We start from the raw sequence: 18,448 nt of genomic DNA, 5'->3' as shown, positions 1-18,448 counted from the left end.
CTGAACTCTTCCAAAATCCACCTGTTCTCCGAAGGAGTCATGATTTAAGACCTGATTTCAAGGTGTGGAGCAACACCAAGTCAGCAGGAGTGGTGGATGCTCAGGAACGGCCAGGAGCTCAGCGTCTGTGAGTCCTCTTTTAAGACTTCAAGAAACTTTGTTGCCCTGTATTTCATTCCTGGGGGCCTTCAGGTTGCAAGCCTGGTGGGCAAGGAAGGTGGTACATTTTTCCAGCATAAATCCTTTCTATAAGTCATATTTATAGGCTTTAAGTATTGTGTTTTATTCAGTGAGTTTTTCCATTGCACGGGTTTTAGGACATGGTTCAGAGGTGTGAATTAATTGATTACAATCATTTAATTTAATGATTCCTGCAAATTGCTAGGTGTGGCCAAGGGTTTACAAGCACACTCAGGCACTAAAATCTCCCTGACTTAATAACTCTAGTCTGAAGTTCTGCCTCTTGCCTAAAATGACCTTACCTTGAGCAGCCTTGGATTAAAGCACGTTAACATCTCCTGCCTAAAACACCAGCATATGGAGTTATGGGATTATATATCAGTCTAACCCCTAATTAAAGACATGAAGTCACTTGTGGTTACCTACAATACAAAGCCAAAACTGTGAAGCAGATGCAACTTAAGCGAGAAAAAACCAAAAACCTCAACAACTTGCTTGGGTTTGAAAATGCTCTAGAAGAGGAATAGCTTCAAACAGGATGTGCTCCCTTTCCGTCCTGCTGGGATGTCAGCTCCGGAGAGGTGGGCACCTGCACCCTGAGACTCCTCTGTGTGCAGGGAGCCACGCTCGCACGGACGAGGACCAGGTAATGGCTCCTGGGAAAGCGAGAGCCTCTTGCTGCTGCTGCTACTGGTGCTCAGAGGGTGCCAGCATGCAGCCAGGATACAGCCAGGGATGCAACCAGAATGCAGGCAGGGGTGCAGGCAGGGATGCAGTCAGGGATGCAGGCAGGAATACTGGCAAGGGTACAGGCAGGGATGCAGGCAGGGATGCAGGGAGGAATACTGGCAGGGGTACAGGCAGGGATGCAGGCAGGGGTACAGGCAGGGATGCAGGCAGGGGTACAGAGAGGGATGCAGGCAGGGGTACAGGCAGGGATGCAGGCAGGGTGCTGCCCCGAGCTCTGGGCACGGCAGGGCAGGGCAGGACCGGCTGCAGCTGCCGGTTCCCCAGGACAACTCCCCCGCGCCCGAAGGACACCGCCGTGGTGACACCAGGGCGATGCCCTGCAGGGGGGGCACAGAGCCGCTCCGTCCCCAGCAGCCCGGCCTGCGGGCTGCCCTCCCCCGCGCCGCGGCGTCCCGCCGAGCACCCACCGCGGCCGCCAGGGCTGCGGAGCGAAGCCTGCGAGACGGGGCGGGGAAAAAACGGAATAAGGAAGGAAAAACCGACGGCCCGGCTCCCGAAAAGCCCGCCGGTGAGTCAGGGCGGGCGGAGCGGCGGCGGGGCTGCCCGGCGACGGAGGGGTGGGAGGCCGGGGGCGCGGTGGCGCCCCCTGGCGGCGGCGGATGGAGCAGGCGGCGGCGGCCGCTGTTGTCACATGTCGGAAAGTCCCCGGCGCTGCCGGTGGAAATCCCCGGTGGGGTTTTTTTTTGTTGTTGTGTGTTTTTCCTTTTTTTTTTTTTTTTTTTTTTTTTTATGTGCGCCCGGACGCTGAAACAGAAAGGGGAAAAAAAAAAAACCCCAAGAGGCTCGGCTCAGCCCTTCATTCCGCGGCGGCGGCGGCGGCAGCAGGAGCTCCGGAGGGGAGGGGGCGGCGGAGGGAAGGGAGCCCCGGCTCGGCGCGGGGTTGATGGCTCCCGGGCTCGGCTGCGTCCCACCGCCCCAGCCCCGCTGCTGAGCAGGAGTTACCGGAACGGGATCGACCGGAGGAGGAGCCCGCCGGCGGAGGGGTGAGCGCGGCTGCGGGGACGGGGAAGGGAAGGCGGGCACGGCGGGGCGGCGGACCCCCAAACAGGCTCCATCTCCCCCATCCAGCTTGCAGGAGGGCTCTTCGGGGCACCCGGCGGGTTTGGCCGCGGTGTTTGGTCGTGTTTATCGCTGCGGGGAGGCCTGGGCGCCGGTTGGCGTTGGACATCTTTGTGCGGGCGGTGAGGTTGTGCCCGCCGGTGCCTGGCGCTGGCCCGGGCTCGGCGGGACCCCGGACCCGGCGGGGGGCTCAGCGGGCGCCCCCCAGCGCTGATCTCGGGGAAACCGACCGGCGGGGGCGGGGGGGGGGGTTTGCTGGCCTTGATTTGGGCTGCTGGAGAAGTTGTCTGCTGTGAGCTCCTTCTCTGAAGCGGGCAGGTGGCAATAGCGGCTGTCGTTGCCACCTTGCGTACGCGTGTTACCAGCAGACAGGTGAGTTAGGGAACGGAGCCGCGTAAACCGGCCCTGTGGTACATAAAACACCCTTAATCCTCATCATCTTCCTTGGTAAAGACTGATTATGTGCTTAATTCTGTACCAAGCGCTCAGAGACCCAGGCATAGGAATCCATGGGTGCTGAAGGTGTATTAAGCATGTTTATTTTAGTGTTGTCTTAGCACTTTACGGAAAAGAGTTTATTATTGCTGTTTTTCAGATAGAGGACAAATAATGAAAATAACTTTATGAAGCCACTGGCACATCTCAGAACAGTTTTCAGCTTTCCTCAGCCCAGCATCCTCAGTATGGCATGTGCAGAAAGGATGCTACCTCAGCTAGCTATTTAATCATTGTTTACAGCTGTTCTTTTCTGAGAATTCGTAGTCACTACGTGTCAAAAGGTTAAAGTAGTATAGCATACATTAAAGCATGCTACAGTATAAACTAATAGAATTGTAGCTGAGCTTTCTGTTCTTTTAAATCTCTAGCTTAGGTGGCTGTTTAGTTCTGCTTGTCGCGTTACATTGTTTTTGAAAATAAGGGTTGCTCAGCTTTTTGCCTTGATTGACATTTAATGACCGTAAATAGCATAGACAGTAATTTCCACGTGTGGAGAGGAAAATATACATGGAAATGTAATATTGAATAATATAGTTTCAGTGCATGCTTCTGTAAACTCAGTACTTTTTGTTACTTAAAGCTGGAAATAACCATTTCAAGGGTCCATGCCAGTAGTGCTTAATCATGTGATTAGTCTTTATTCATGTAAAAAAATCCCATTGACTCAGTGGCTCTACTTACATAAGTGAGGAATTCAGTATTTCGGTCATCTCAGAGCAAAGTACAGAGGTGGTTATTAAACAGATTAATAAGGGGTTGTTTATATTTCATTCCTTAAACAATCCATTAGGATTATGTAAATAGCACTATATTGGGGGGGGCAGGGGGAAGTGGATGAGAAAATGTATTATATCCATTTTAAGGTTGTATGTTTGTGGGGGAATGATAAGAATATGCCATCTTTATTAGCTAAAGGAAAGCTTTTCCACGTGTTGTGGGATGTGACAGCTCTGAGTGTCCCTGTCCCCAGTGCGCTTACAGGAGCAGAGGAAACACTGTGTGAATGACATTGCCCTGGCTGAGCAGAAAGGGCTTTACAGCGTCTCGTGTTTCACCTGCCTCTATTTAGGGGTTGACAGGACATCCACTGAGTCCCTCGATCAGCTGGCTCTCAGAGAGGTTGTGGAGGGCAGCTGTTGGCAGCAGGAGCTTGAGGTCCCCTCTTACCCTGGCAGGGTCCTTTCCAGCGCTCCGGCTGGGCAGCTGGAGGTGGATGTCACCAGTGGAAGTGTCTGGGTGAAGAGGAGAGAGCAGCTGGTTCCCCGCGGGGAAGGATGTGCTTAAGCCTTTCTGTGCAAGAGGGGTCTTCTGCCTCCACAGACCTGGGAGTCCCTTCCCGGTCAGTCTGTCAGGTTGTAGTCCTTCTTCCTCTCTCCTCTCCAGACTCCCATTTCCACGAGAAAACTTCCTAATAGTTGCATAAATCAGTTTTCAGTTGCTTCTTGTCTCTTTGTACTTGGCATGGTATGCATCACGACCTTAATATATACCTATGGCCTGATATTTTTCCATAGATTCATAATCACAATAGTGGGCTCTCCTAACATGACAGGCTGTATTCCAAACATGCTAGGCATGCATACCTTTGTTTGTCTTAGTAGAAATTTTGCCTTGTTTTTAAACAGAGCAGTAATGTACGTGGACGGCATGGAGAGCCTCTCCATGTAAAAATAGGTTGTTGGTATTAGTGTAATGCATGGGAGTTCTGAGGGATGTGGTCCCTACGTTTGGCTCTAGCTAGCCACAAAGTTGGTGTGCTCTGAATAAGTATTTTAGAGTGTAGACAGTTTGAGGTTATGGGGCTTTTTTTGTTCTTCCTGCCGTAGCCCGTGAGGCCAGAGACGCTGAAGAAAGGGATGCAGGGCAGCAAACATTACATGTCCCACTGTGGAAAAATATTGGGGTTTTTGAGCCAAGTGGAAACGCTTTTTCAGCTATGTTGACTTACCGCTGAGTAATAGCAGCACTGCAGTCTGCACCCCCACACGCTATACAAGCACCTCTATGCAGTGGCTCTGCTGCTCACAAAATATAAGGAGCCTCAAGAAGAGTAACGTAAGTCTGTCCTTGAGTACTTCCTCTGCTACAAATTCCTCATTTGCCATCTTCGGCCACCGTAAGTATGGGACAGATACTAGCATGGCATGTAATTCTTGGGGCTCTTTTTGTACTGTACCAAGCATCGCTTCTCAGAACATATGGGCTGCGGAAACCTGAAATGGTCATTATCTGCTTTTTTTTGGCATGTCATCAAAACAAGAGGTTGAAGTGTGCTGAAAGTTCAGCAAGTTCATATGGGATTACACTGTGCAATTATCAATTAGTCAAGTTTCCAGGATAATTTTCCCTTCCCTTGATCTTGCTTTCTTTTATCCTTACTTTGATTGAAATGCCTTTTTTTTTTTTTTGAATGATGATGCAATTTCCTTAGTTATGAATAAGTTCTTTTTAATATCTCAGTAAGTGATAGCAGTAAATGACTGGAATAAGCTGGTCAGTGTCTGTATCAGTAATGCAGAGAGGCTAATGGATATGAGCTTTAAAAATCGTCATTTATATAAAGCTGAGTGGACTGCAGCTACTCGGTGCTCATTTGGGGCAAAACTGGAGCCAGAATCCTGCCTCTGAAAGTGCCTTCTCAGTCTCTGCAGAAGTGATAGCATTAAGGACATTAACATGCCAATAAAAGGATCCTTTTTCATTTCAGATGTCTTCTAGAAACATGGCTGGCCAACACATCCTTCCTCAAGCTTTGTATCAGAGCAACATGCTGAAAGCCATGAAGATTAGAGAGAGGACACCTGAAGATCTGGTCAAACCCCCCAGTGGAATAATTCACCACTTCAGGACTATGCACAGATATACCATAGAAATGTTCAGAATGTGCCAGTTTTGTCCTCAGTTTCGGGAAACACTTCAGAAGGCCCTGACTGACCAGGCCACCCAGGCTTCGCTGGAGCGCCAGAGGAAGCTCAACTGGTGCATGGAAGTTCGGAGACTTGTCCCTCTGAAGACTAATGGTAAGTTATGAGCAGGTCTTCGCATGCGCATTAAAATGGGTAATATGAATGTAGCACCTTTATTAATAGCATCTGAGTTCACGTTACTGAAACAGAAGCGCACGGCTTTAAAAAAGTGGTGCCTTTTAATCTTAGTTTTGTAAACTAAAATTCTTTCCACGTGAGGTATTGTCCTGAGGCTGTAGCAGTCCCCTGCCCACATCACAGTATTATGAATAGCCTGAGTATTTCACAGATATTTTCATAATATCAGTAACCTATGGCACGTCAGAATAAAATACCAGGCGGGAACCTTGACTTGCAACTCACTGCCTTTCCACGTAGCTGACTCTGCTATGTGTCAGCTGCCTCATCGGAAGCGCTGAACAGCCCTTAGTGCCAGGCAAGAGGAGTCTTCAGATGTTTTGAGTGACAAGGATGCATTCCCATGTGTACATAGCAGAAGTTAATATCCTGCCATAAGCCCTGCCACTGTAGCTGGCAGGCAAGGTTCCCTTGCTGATGCAGCTTTAGCAGTGCTGTCAGCGGGTGCGTCCTGGACTGGGAACCTCTGGGAACCTGACCTCGCTGGCCCTGGAGTGAGTCCCGCACCCAGCCGGCTCCCTCATCCTCAGCTGCCTGCTGGAGTTTGCCAGCTCTTCCCTTCCCTCAGGGCTCACCAGGAACTCCTGGGTGCGTGAATGACTGACAGCTTCGTGCCACACAAAGTGTGCAGTGCCCTTGTCTTTCAAGGGTCAGTGCTGGTTTCAGGACTCGGCTGTGGGGTTACTTTGTGTGTATTGCGTCAAGCACTGTAAATGAAAAGGTAGAGCAGTAGCACAAAGATTTCTTGAATAGGGTACGTGTGTCCACAGGTCTGGAGCAGGAAACTTTTGCACGTGACTAAGAGTCGCTGGGCATTTCACATTCAGTGGAGGAAAGACTGGGTAATGGCTATGACTTACTGTCACGCAGCTGCAAACAGGATTAGACTCAGGATTCCCTAAAGCTGGGAAGGTAGGCTGGGACAGTGAGGACTCCAAGAACATGGAAAATATATATTCTTTGCTCAAGGAGCAGATGACACTGGTTATAGAAACACTGTGTGTGGTGGACCTGCAGCCTTGTTGAAGTCCTTACATTATGTTTTGTGGATGCCTCTTTTCATATCTGTTGTTATACACATTGCCCTTATCTTCCCAGTCCACATTCTTCCTTTACCAAGTTCTACCGTATTTCTCAGTCTGATTGCACGCAGCTGTGTTGTATAAAAGCCATAAACATAGAACTGCTGTGTAGATGTCACAGCCCTGACCTAGAAGACCCCGATCCTAATGTGCATCTCTAACTGTCATAGAAGCACTGACCTTCTGGTGGGCTTTTGTGGGCTGCCTCTGCACTGGCATAAAATTCTCATGACTGTAATTAGGCTGTGCATGGAGATTGCCTAATTTTGAACTTCCAGAAGGACTGGAGTTGCGGCCAGGGCAGGCAGTGCTTTGCAGGTACTGGGAAGGTAACATCACTCCAAGTGTTGCATCTTCAAAACTTCACCCCAGGAGATAAACTCTTAACAGATTTAGTAGGAAAATGGACACCATGCCTAATTTTTGCCCAGGGCGAAGAGCAATGTTTTGGGAATCCCCCATCTCCTGTTAATACAAGTCCTGCAGGGGTTAACATTGCCTGGACAGGCCCTTGTTGCTGACAACCCTGTATTCAATAACTGTGACCTCTTGCATTGTCTCATGACTGTCGGCCAGTGTTATAAATGGGAACAATTTGAGAACTGGGGACTTGGATCCCATCCGTGAGCAAGCCTACCGATATACAAAATGCTGAAATATTGGGGCAGGTTGAGGGAAGGCAAAGCAAGGGCTTGGTTTGTGGTCCCCACCACCACCCCGTACCCCCTGCGTGGCTAATGAACTCAGCATCAGATCAGTGCTTTAGGGTCGTTAAGTGCATGAGTAGAAGGAGTGGCTTTGGGAACCTGCGGTTAATGCAAAGTAGTTACAGTGAGGGACCTTTGCAGGAGAGAGAAGGTAGACTGGACTGAAGGAGGAGATCCCTGAAAGAAGGGGCAGAAGCCTGGAGAAGCCCTGCATTACCCCAGAAAATAACATGGGTTTTTTTTTTCTGCCATGTGGCATGAAGAATATTTTTTTAAAGCATTTAGCTTCTTAACCCGTAGATGTGGGAGGAATATATTAGTTCTTTCAGTCAACAGTGGGCTTTCTTCAGAAACTTCCAGGTTTTTTTTTTTTCTGATGAAGGCTGTGATTGTTGAAAACAGAGAAAGTATCTCCTATAGGATCTTTCAATGTATATTTTACCTAATCTGTATATGAGTTTGTGGAGGGATGGGAGTTTTTTAATTAAAAAAAGCCCTTTTGAATCACCACACATTTCTTTGCAGACATGTAAATGGAGGATAGAAGGAAAGCAGTAGGAGGTATAAAAATCGAAACTTTTTTTTTCTTTTTTCAAAAAAAAAAAATTTAAAAATTCCAGCAGCTATTGGCTGTAGAGATTTCACTTGTATAATGAATCGGCATTCATTCCAGCTCGCCCAGCCACACCCCCCGGGAAAGTCCGAGGGAGGCTTCGCTGCTCAGCCCTGTGCGCCGCAGAACAAAAAGTACAACTGTTGCTCAATTGCTAGTCAAACGGCGCAGGGGAATTCCAAGTGCTGTGTAAGGAATTTTGGGCAGCGCTTCTCAATAAAGAACTGAAAGCAATCTCTCGGAGAGAGAGAGAGAAAAAAATCTTATCTTTGCTCTAGATTTTGCAAAGGGAAAATTTTAATGGGATTGATATGTCATCTTTCTTGGTCAGAAGGAAACCCAGTCAGTTTTTCTGTCTAATATGTCGTTCCCTGATTTTTGAGCTCAAGTAAGCAGCCTGCAGACTTGAAGTAAGCTTCACAAGACAGCATTCAGAGACCAGAGCGCAGTTTGCAGGAACCTGATACGCACCGAGTCCATAGGAATTTACAAAGTGTTAAGCAGATTTCAGATGGTAGCTTTTTCAGGATCTGGGGTCTGTTGTAGGTTTTTTCTCTGCAGTCTCATAGAAAAAGTAGCAAAAGTGTTCACAAGCAGTGCACTTGAGCTCTTAACGCGTGTAGCAAACTGGGATTAAGTCTTTTGTGGGGGTTCTTTGGGTGGGTTTTTTTCACACGTGAGAAAAATCTAGTAGCTTTAGCATGGCTGATGTCCTCTATTCCAAGGAAATTGCTGTGGTTTCTTAGCGTTGGGTGAATCTGCTTACCACTGTAGTAAACACTGGACCTAGTTCTGAATCTGAGGATGTGACAGTAACGATTCTTTATGTCTCCCTTTCAGGGGAGACATCCTCTTTTGAAGAAGGTGGCTAGAGACAGAATTTGAAACCCACCCATAAGCATATTTTGTCACACCTTTTAATTTAGTTAACTCCTCTGATTCCCAGTTTCTTCCCCTCTGAAGCTGCAGAACATCACTTTCCTTCCTACTTGTGAAGAGGACCTTTTCAATGCAAGGAAGGTGTCTAAATGAAAATCAAATTATTATGTTTTGCATTTATTTCGTTTTAATTTTGTTTTAAAACACAGCCCTCTAAATAAAATATTTAACAGCCTAGCATACTATCAGCTCTGAGAGGAAGGAAGAGGTGTTCCTATGATTGCTTTACATGTATCACCTACTGTTCTCTTTCTGGCTCTTTTTTTTATTACAGTTCCTCCATCAAGCCCAGCCAAGTGCCTAAAGCCTTTCAATATGGTGCTGGTCAGGGGACATGAAGCTTGGTGTTACTATAGTGTATTCTTAGTGGTTTCCATTATCTCTACCTGTGCCATCAGGTGTTCTTGTATAAGCATGGATGAAGGAGATTTACACATTGTTTTGTAATTTTAAGTTGACTTTGTTGTGTTTAAAAGTTATTTCCGCTGTTTGACATTTGCAGTTGACCTCAACATTGAATTCATGATATCAGTCAAAGTTAAGTAAGACGGATAAGGGGCAGGCTTCCCACTGTTGCTGAATGACAGCTTAACACCAACCAGTGAAGGGGCAAAACCAATAGCGAGGGGACTTTCTTCTTTTCTGTCTCTGAGCAGAGAGCTCCTAGCTGTAGTCTTGTTAAAACTGTTCTGTCTGAGACTTAGAGAAAATTGCACAGGGAGTATGCATAGGCGCAGCGTAATTCTACATCCCGCATGCTTGTGGGGTTTTATTTAAGTAGCCACTTAAAAATCACATACTCTTTCTTTTTTTGCAGGTGATGGAAATTGCCTCATGCATGCCGCATCACAGTACATGTGGGGTATTGAAGATATCGACCTCGTCTTAAGAAAAACATTGTTTAGTGCACTCAGGGAGATTGACACACGAAACTTCAAGCTCCGCTGGCAGCGGGAGGCTATTAAATCCCAGGAGTTTGTAGAAACAGGACTCCACTATGACACCCGGGTAAGGTGGCCTGAGGGAAAGGTGCTGTTTTCTGAGTGCTCGTCAGCGATGCCTTGCTGATTTCACTCGCATTTTGGCTTCATGGATTCCGCCATTAGTGGAGAGCAGAAGTAGTCTTCCTTTGGAGGAAATGGGAAAGCGTGACTGTTTTGAGCACTGCTGTGTGGCAGTTGTTTCTGACCTCCATGTCTTGGAGCCGTTGCTGACAGATGTTTCTTTCCTCAGAACTGGGAGGAGGAGTGGGAATACCTCATTGAAATGACCTCCCCAGAAACATCTGGGGCTCGAAACAGGCTTCCATATAATGCACTGGAAGAAATCCACATCTTCATCCTTGCTAACATCCTCAGGCGGCCAGTCATTGTTATTGCAGGTGAGTTGCCCCACCAGTCATCTCGCATTATAGAATCATAGAATGGTTCGAGTTAGAAGGGACCTTAAAGATCATCTAGTTCCAACCCCCTGCCATGGGCAGGGACACCTCCCACTAGACCAGGCTGCTCAAAGCCCCATCCAGCCTGGCCTTGGACTGTGTTACTCTCTGCTGTACCAGTAATCTTATTTCACTCACGATTGTTTTCAGGTAGAAATTGGGCATTTTCAGCAATTGTTCTGAAACACCCAGACTACGTTTTCTCTTGCCTGTAGCACGTACCTACTTGTGTTTGTGTTTTCTTTATCTTCCTTATGCAGATAAAGTGGTGAGAAGTTTAGAGTCAGGCTCCAGTTTTGCTCCTCTGAATGTTGGTGGTATTTACTTGCCTCTCCTTTGGCCAGCCGAAGAATGCTACAGATACCCAATTGTGCTTGGCTATGACAACATGCATTTTACGCCACTAGTGACTCTGAAGGACAGCGGGCCAGGTATTTTTCAAGTACCTTGTTTGGTATTTATGTAGCTTCTTCAATATCATCATGCTGATAATGCATTTTAATATAATCTGGTTTAGGTTTGCATTTCAAAAGTTAAAATAAATGTAAAAGATTCCTTTGGAAGGCGTGCTTACAATGTGAGCAGAAACAGTGTTGACTGTCAATCTGAATAGAAAGAAAAGATTGTCTTCAAAATGCTGGTTGAAAGTAGAGTGCAACCCACCTGCTTGGAGGCTGGGATCAGTCAAAGAGTGGCCTCTGCTTCATTGTATTCTGGCCTCCTTTCCATGCCCCATCACAAGAGAAGAAGCGTGGAAGCACATGGTCTCCCAGCGATGTACCGCTGCCTGGCAGGGCTACTGAGATACATGCTTTGCCGTTTTTAGTGCATCTCTTCTGAACAGATAGCAATTCTCGAGGTTCAGGCTAGGCCATCATCCGTTGGAAAGATATAACAAAGATCTAGAGTGCTGCCCACACTGAGAGGAAAATTGCTATGGGGACATTAAAACTCCCATGGGATGGGGCTAGATTCATGATGCAGATGTGTCTGTGTCCTCCCCCAGTGGTACAATTTAGAAACTGCTTGCACTTGACGGCTGTTCTTCTCTCCCTCTCCGAAAATGAGTGGCGGTGGTGATATCTCTGTGTTGCATCTTGTGGTTACTCCTCACTGGTAAAATATATATGTGTATATATATATATATGCGCTAATCCATCTTGTTTCCCCACAGAAATCCGGGCTGTCCCTCTGGTCACCAGTGAACGAGGCAGATTTGAGGACTTGAGCGTGCACTTTCTGACAGATGCGGAGGAGAGGGAGAAAGAGCAGCTGCTAAAAGACTACTTGATAGTGATAGAAATTCCAGTGCAAGGCTGGGATCATGGTACAACTCATCTAATTAATGCTGCAAAGTGAGTGTCATTCCTGTTTCCTCAGTTATCTTGTTTACAGTGGTTGGAGAAGCCAGGCAGCCCAGTGTGTTCCTTCCTTCCTTCCTTCCTTCCACAGTGGCACCCGTGTTTACCCTCTGCAGTATGAAATAATGGCATTACTGCTGACGTGCTTTGAGGAGATGAGCTCAAGCCGGTCTCAAACTTAAAGGCAAAAATGTCTTCAGACTTATCAGACTGAACCTAATATTTTAGAAGAGTAAACCCAATGGGTTAGTTTCACCGACTTTTAGATTACACGGGCGGGTGGCTGAAAAGTAGTTAAACCCAGAAACTATTCAGACCGAACTCTTGCGCTTTATGTAAGGGCACATTGCATAAAGGGCAGCTGGCATAATTTTGGCCGCCTCAGGGGAAAGTACTTGGCGGTATGTTCTTAGGGCAGATGCCTCGACACCCTGGGCGGTTGCAGTGCGGCAGCAGGCAGGAAGCTGTGGCTGATGGAGGAACCGGCATCTGCACTCATCCCCCTGATGGTTGAGCATCAGTAACGTGCAGGGGGCAGCTGGTGGCACTCACTGGCTTCTCACATTTAGGAGATGCTGGCAGCAGCGTCTGCCCAGCCCCTTCGCAAGTGTGGGAGGGAAGCGACTCCCTGAATCCTCTGTCTTTGCTTCCATTACCACACAGGGAGTGGTGGTTTGGGAGCCTTCGGAATGGAAGCCCTCCTACCCAAAGGATATACGCGTATGTAAAGAGTAGCAATCCACGTTCCCTAGCCCCACTGCACAGATATGTTATTATCAGTAACACTAGCTCCTCATCCTCCCAACTGTGGCACGGTGAAGCCCTGGTGTAGGGTATTCTCTGTGGTCAAGGGCAGAGTAGGCATGGTGGGATGGATGCTAGCATTACACACGCTGCACTGCAGACCCATAGTTGGTTTGGAGAATTCCGCTGGTAGATACAGACCCAACAGGGCAAAACCAGAAACAGATTTCATGATAATATGTATCATGAAATGCTGAGCCCGCTATAGGAAAGGCTTGTTCTTAGCGTGGGCTGGTGAAGAAGGGGGGTCTTCCACTCTAACCTCAGCTCAGCTGAGCACTGGTCTTCAGAGGAATTCAGACTTTTTCTTTTCGCTTCTGAGAGATTATCCATATTCTTCCTGCAAACAGCTCTCAGACAAAAAAGCCTCACCTAGAAAATCCTTTTAAGAATACTTCTGTTTAGCATTGCATCAGACCATTTCTTTAGATGTGAAAGTCTCCATTTGACATCACTGGACACCTGTTTTTAAAATTATTTCCATTTACAGTAACAGTTTAGCATCCTGGATCTTCTAGCTGAGTAATATGGATGTGCATTAAACCTACATTTCCTCCCCACATTGCTTGTATTTGCCTCCACCCCCACCATCTGCCCTTTTCAAACACTGATGCAATCTTCCTTTTCTTTGGCTCTCAGGTTAGATGAAGGCAACCTACCCAAAGAAATAAACCTTGTGGAAGATTACTTTCAACTGGTACAGCATGAGTACAAGAAGTGGCAGGAGAACGTTGAACCTGCTAGAAGAGAGACCTGCTCCAGGAACAGACAGGAACTGTCCCTCTCCCAGCTCTCCCTCTTACAGGTGAAATGTGAAACGCCAAACTGCCCTTTCTACATGTCTGTGAACACCCAGCCTTACTGCCACGAGTGCTTTGAGCGGAGGTCCCAAGGAAGCAAAGGAAGAAAGCAGACCTCCAAAACAGCACCCGAGAAACTGAAGGCGGCTGGGTCGGGCTCCTCCCGTGGGGACGTTTGTGAACCTGGGGGATGGATATCTGAAGAGCCTGTAACAGGGCCTCGCTCCGCACCTCCGACTGCTCCAAGCCTTTTCCTATACAGCGAGACCACGGCCATGAAATGCAGGACACCAGACTGCCCCTTTACGTTGAACGTGCAGCACAATGGGCTTTGCGAACGCTGCTACAACTCCAGGCAGCTCGCTCCTTGCAACAACTTGGATGACCAGAGACATTTAGACTATGCCACGTGCAAGGTGTGCCGTCAGAAGGCCAACAGGACCTTCAACGGCACATGCAGCACTTGCTTCAAAAGGACTACAGAGCACTCCTCAAACGGCAGCCCCGCTTTTCTGCCCATGTGCCATCAGAGATCGACGTCTGACCCATCCCAGATCTCGCAGAGCCTTCTCCAGCACTCCCGCCACCAGCCTCCCAACATCCACGGTGAGGAGCCCCCACCGGCAGCACTGCCTCCCGAGGAGAAGAGGGGAGGTAACCTCTGCAGGAAACCTGGCTGCAAGTTTTTTGGGACATCGCAGAATGAGGGCTTTTGCACGCTGTGCTTCTTTGAGTACAGGGAAAACCACGGTAAGTGGCGATGGGGCGAGCTTTGGCACACTTTGGCTGCAGATGTGTCCTTCTGGAGCTATGAAGCTCTGTGTGCACCAGATGCTAAAAGGGCAGGGGGCGATGGAAACAGTGTGGAGCAGAAGCAACAGTCTGAGGAGAAGGTGCTTTTTTGGTTGTTATTATCCCTTAAAGGGGCACACAGGAGCAGTGTGGGAAATCTGTGAAATCTCTAGTAAAACTTCCCGTTGGCTTTCACAGAAGCAAAACTATCTCAAGATGGGGGTGGGTTGTGATCCCTCCCCACCGTCCACTGCAGTCATGGTTTGGGATGAGTTTTGTTCACAGCTAGACAAGTTGTAGGAGTCAGTGAGGGAAATGCTATCGTATTGATGCTGCTGGAAATGAGTTGTTTTAGCAAGGCTTTTAAAAACCTGGTGATGAATTTGAAGAGCCGTATCCGTTCTGGATGTGACAGGTATAACACTCTGGAGTAACTACTGAAGTCGCCTTGATAAGCAGAGCAAGCAGAAGTTGACTGTAGATAATGTGCTTGTATTTTGGAGTAACATAGGAGCGTATTGTTATAATCTACCTTGAAGTCGTTCTTGGTAGTATCATGTGCATGCGTGCACATGTGCGTTTAATGGCAGGCCTTCAAAAACAAAATAGTCTGTGAATAAATCACAGCATGAATCTTCATCTTTCATGCTACTGCCCTGTTACACAGGCAATGAGCCCTTGGGTATAGAGCGTGAAAGACAGAATTATTGCATATCTGTTAAGACTGTTTCATTGCTGACAAGCATGCCAACGCTGCGCTTTCCACATACCTTCAAATAGGGAACTTGTATGCCAGCGTGCAATAGCTTGTTTTCTAGCATGGTTCACAGTGAAAATTTTTTTCCTTCTGATTGTGGAATATATGATTGCTTCATGAGAATAAAAACCATAAGGCACTTTTTCCCATTAAGCTCTGTACTGCTGTACTTCCATTACCCCATGCGCCTGAAAGGGGGAGGCCAAAAGGGAAGTGCCAGGGTAGGCCACAGATGAGATGCTGAAGCCAAAGGTGAAATCCCTCTTGACTTCAACAGTATTTAGTTTTGCCACTGAGGGCAAGTTTTTCCCAAATCAGCTGTTTCCAACAGCTTCTGATATGAAAATCAAGCTGTATTAGCTCCCTTGTTTATGTAACACGGAGGAAAGTGCATCAACTGAGGGGTCTCAGGATTGTCCAAAACCCATCTTTGAGGCTGGTAGATTATTTTTTTTTATATTATTATTTGGGGGAGCTTTTTGTAGTTGCTTTGGGCCATCAGATCTACTGGGCGCATTCAAACTCCTCCTGTCCTTACTTTGCATTACAGACAGCACTTTGCTACACCACCAGAGGAGATCTCAGAGGAAGACCTTGGCAGCGGGTCAGCTGGGAACCTCCGCTGCCACCTTCCGTAACAGCGTGTCCTGCCAGCGGCGTGACTGCGGCACCCTGGGCAGCACGATGCTTGAAGGGTACTGCCAGAACTGCTTCATTAAAGCCCAGAACCAGCGATTTCAGGAAGCCAGGAGGACAGAAGAACAGCTGGTGAGACAGACAGAAGTAAGTGTGAACTTCTCAAAATCTTCTTCATGTTTAGCGCCGCGTGTTTTTCTCTTGTGAGAATGACTCTGAATCCTCAAATGACTGCTTCCTAAGTATCACAGAAAGACAAGCATAGAGTTATCTCATGATTTTTACCTGCTGCAGCTGAGCAGCACTCCTAAAAGCTGTAGAGTCATTTAGCTTGGAAAAGACCTTTAAGATCATCAAGTCCAACGGTAAACCTGACTCTGCCAGGTCCAAGTTGTTCTCAGTTTAGAGTTATCACGGCCACGTTGAGTTTTATGTCAGCTGGGATTTCATCAGCAATTTCAGTGGAAGCAATCGGACCAACAGTTGGTTTGTTTGCTGGCTGGGGAGAGATTTTCATTCTTACCCTTAGAGCTATGCAACTGCACCCAAGGGGTTCAGTCCACTTCATCTCGTGTGTTCCATTGAGCCCATTACAGGCTTTTTTTGTATTACAGATTTTTTTTTTTATTTGGTTTGTCTTGTCCCTTTTAGAATTGAGAGTTGCCAAAGATAAAAAATGTATTTTTTTTCTAAGAAATGACAGAATTTGTGATTTTCCTCTGGTAAAGCCCAACTTGGCTCTTGGTATTGTACTTTTCAGAAGAAGCATGTCTGCAACAACGGCCGGTGGTTACCTGTACAAACCACAAGCAGAGTTCAAAGTAAATGAAAAGCCGCTTGCGCTGCCAGCACGGCAACTAACAATGCATTTTAATGTTGTTGTTTTTTTTCAAGAGAACGGGACAGCACAGAGATTTGCAGCGAGCAGCGCTGAGTAGCCAGAAGAGACAGTGTGCTGTGGCTTCGTGTAGAAACAACCTGGCCTGCAGAAGTGATGACTTGTGCCAGGAGTGCCAGCGCCTCGCTCAGCTTCCACCGGCGGGCGGTGCCAGGGACCCGGCTGCGGAGGAGCCCCCGAAGCAACGCTGCCGAGCCCCTGCTTGTGATCACTATGGGAATGCCAAGTGCAACGGCTACTGCAATGAATGCTACCAGTTCAAACAGATCTATGGCTAGCGGAGGAGAGGAGTTGGTACAGAGCAAGAAAGCGATACCAGCTACTTCTTTCGCTGAAACGGTGCTATGTCCAAAACACTTAATGGCCCTGGGAGCGGGAGGGCAGGGGGAAATATAAGCTGTCTGCTCACGTTCATGTTTATTCCCATGAATGGGAATAAATGTCTACTTCCTCTAAACACTGCATACAAGGACTGCTGAGAAGGGCAGGTTGCCTTCTGCACAGAGCTGTCTTTCATGACTAAGCTCCTACAATGCCATATTTAATTCTTGGACTTCCCAAGAGGAAGTGTGAAGCATTTGAATCCAAAGAACTTCCCAGTTCTGCCTCTTCCTCAATACCTCCCCTGCTCCCGGGCGAGGAGCCGCAGCTACGGTCGGAGGTGCAGGAGCTCTTTGTGTTTGCGTCCATCAGTCAGAGGCAAGTCTTTCCTGAGAGGGATCCCCCAGGACAGGCTGATGCAACTTGCAGTTGATGTCTGAAGAAACTCGCTTTGGGTTGCCCGCGTCCTTGCTGGTGTTCTTCATCAAGGAGCTCTTCAAGGCAGGAGGGAGCTCCCGCAGGCGTTCAGGGCGTCAACAGCGAGTGGTTCTGTGTTTGCGGAGCCCTGAGCAAACTGCAGCCAAAATACAAGACCAGCAGTGGTCTGCTCCTTTAACATGCTTAACCTAACCAGCATTTAGATCCTTTCCCAAATCCCAAGACAGCTGGAAAGATAGGTGACTACAGAAGCAACTTTCATGAGCATGTGCACGTGGTGGGAAAACCGAACCCCACTTGTATGGAAGGAATTGCCTCCAACAGACAAAAAACCCCAAAGCCCTTTGTCTTCAGCTTCAGTTCTGGAACCAGAGCAACTCTCTTCTCCTGCTTTCTAACTGTCGGGAATATGTGTGCTGCTGTTCGTACCCTCCTTCCCCATTTCTGTCACACTTCTTTCTGTTATCCTTAATGTGATTCTGTTATCATGCATTGATAAGCTTGGTAACGGAGTGCTTTAGGATCGAGACTCTACTCCTGGAGCTCATGCATCCGCTTCTCAATCTGCAATACTTTCTTTAGCGACCTTGCCTTTACCATTGTGCCTGGTACCTGCTTCTCTCTTCTCATTTCACACCTTTTAAGTTTTCAGCCTCTGTTTTGCTGCTATGATTTTGGAGGTCATACCTCTTCTAAGTTGCTTCTCAAGTTTAAAATCTTTTTCTAGTTATTAAAAAACAGTTTTTAAAAGGAAAAAAAAATTAAATAACTCATGAATTATTTCTGTTAAATTTTATATATTTTGTGAACCTTAATGTGAACATATGTTTTATTAAAATATTTATATTATTTGAAACAATGCAACTTTTGAAATTTGCACAGCTAGGATTTTTTTACTTATATTTACTCTTGAGTTGAAAGTTAAAAACTTAAATGTATAATTGAAAACATTCTCTGATATAAAGAAATAAATTATTGAAGGATTGAGTTTGCTGTTTTATATTGATGAGAGAGAGCAGAGTTGAGCACGAGACACCCACTGAAGAAAGCATTTATTCAGGATCACCATTCAGCGTGTTACCAAGCGCTCCCTGGTTCAGATGATGTAGCCACGTGTTTTGAGGAGGTGATAGCTTGCTGTAAGTCTCTGCATACTCCCACCTTGTGTCATTGTCCTCTCAGGAAGAGTTCTTGGTACCATGGGAGACCCATGCAGTCCATGTGCATAAGGAATTGGCTCCTGTGGGTATAGAGTGTCTTCAGTCCCC

At 47.1% G+C, this 18,448-nt stretch overlaps 1 protein-coding gene across 1 annotated transcript; it reads left to right on the top strand.

Moving 5' to 3' along the window:
* Nucleotides 1-1,659: 1,659 nt before the first annotated feature.
* TNFAIP3 (TNF alpha induced protein 3) lies at nucleotides 1,660-18,081 on the top strand. Its single transcript, XM_063329495.1, has 9 exons — nucleotides 1,660-1,913; nucleotides 5,195-5,507; nucleotides 9,750-9,940; nucleotides 10,166-10,313; nucleotides 10,634-10,804; nucleotides 11,548-11,728; nucleotides 13,178-14,088; nucleotides 15,438-15,670; nucleotides 16,418-18,081. Exons 2-9 carry the CDS (start codon nucleotides 5,195-5,197, stop codon nucleotides 16,697-16,699), a joined length of 2,430 nt encoding a protein of 809 aa, XP_063185565.1. The 5' UTR covers nucleotides 1,660-1,913; the 3' UTR covers nucleotides 16,700-18,081.
* Nucleotides 18,082-18,448: the final 367 nt, after the last annotated feature.

Source organism: Chroicocephalus ridibundus, chromosome 3, assembly GCF_963924245.1.
Source record: "Chroicocephalus ridibundus chromosome 3, bChrRid1.1, whole genome shotgun sequence".
In the NCBI taxonomy this organism is placed as follows: Eukaryota; Metazoa; Chordata; class Aves; order Charadriiformes; family Laridae; genus Chroicocephalus; species Chroicocephalus ridibundus.
This window is presented reverse-complemented; position numbering and strand designations above follow the sequence as displayed.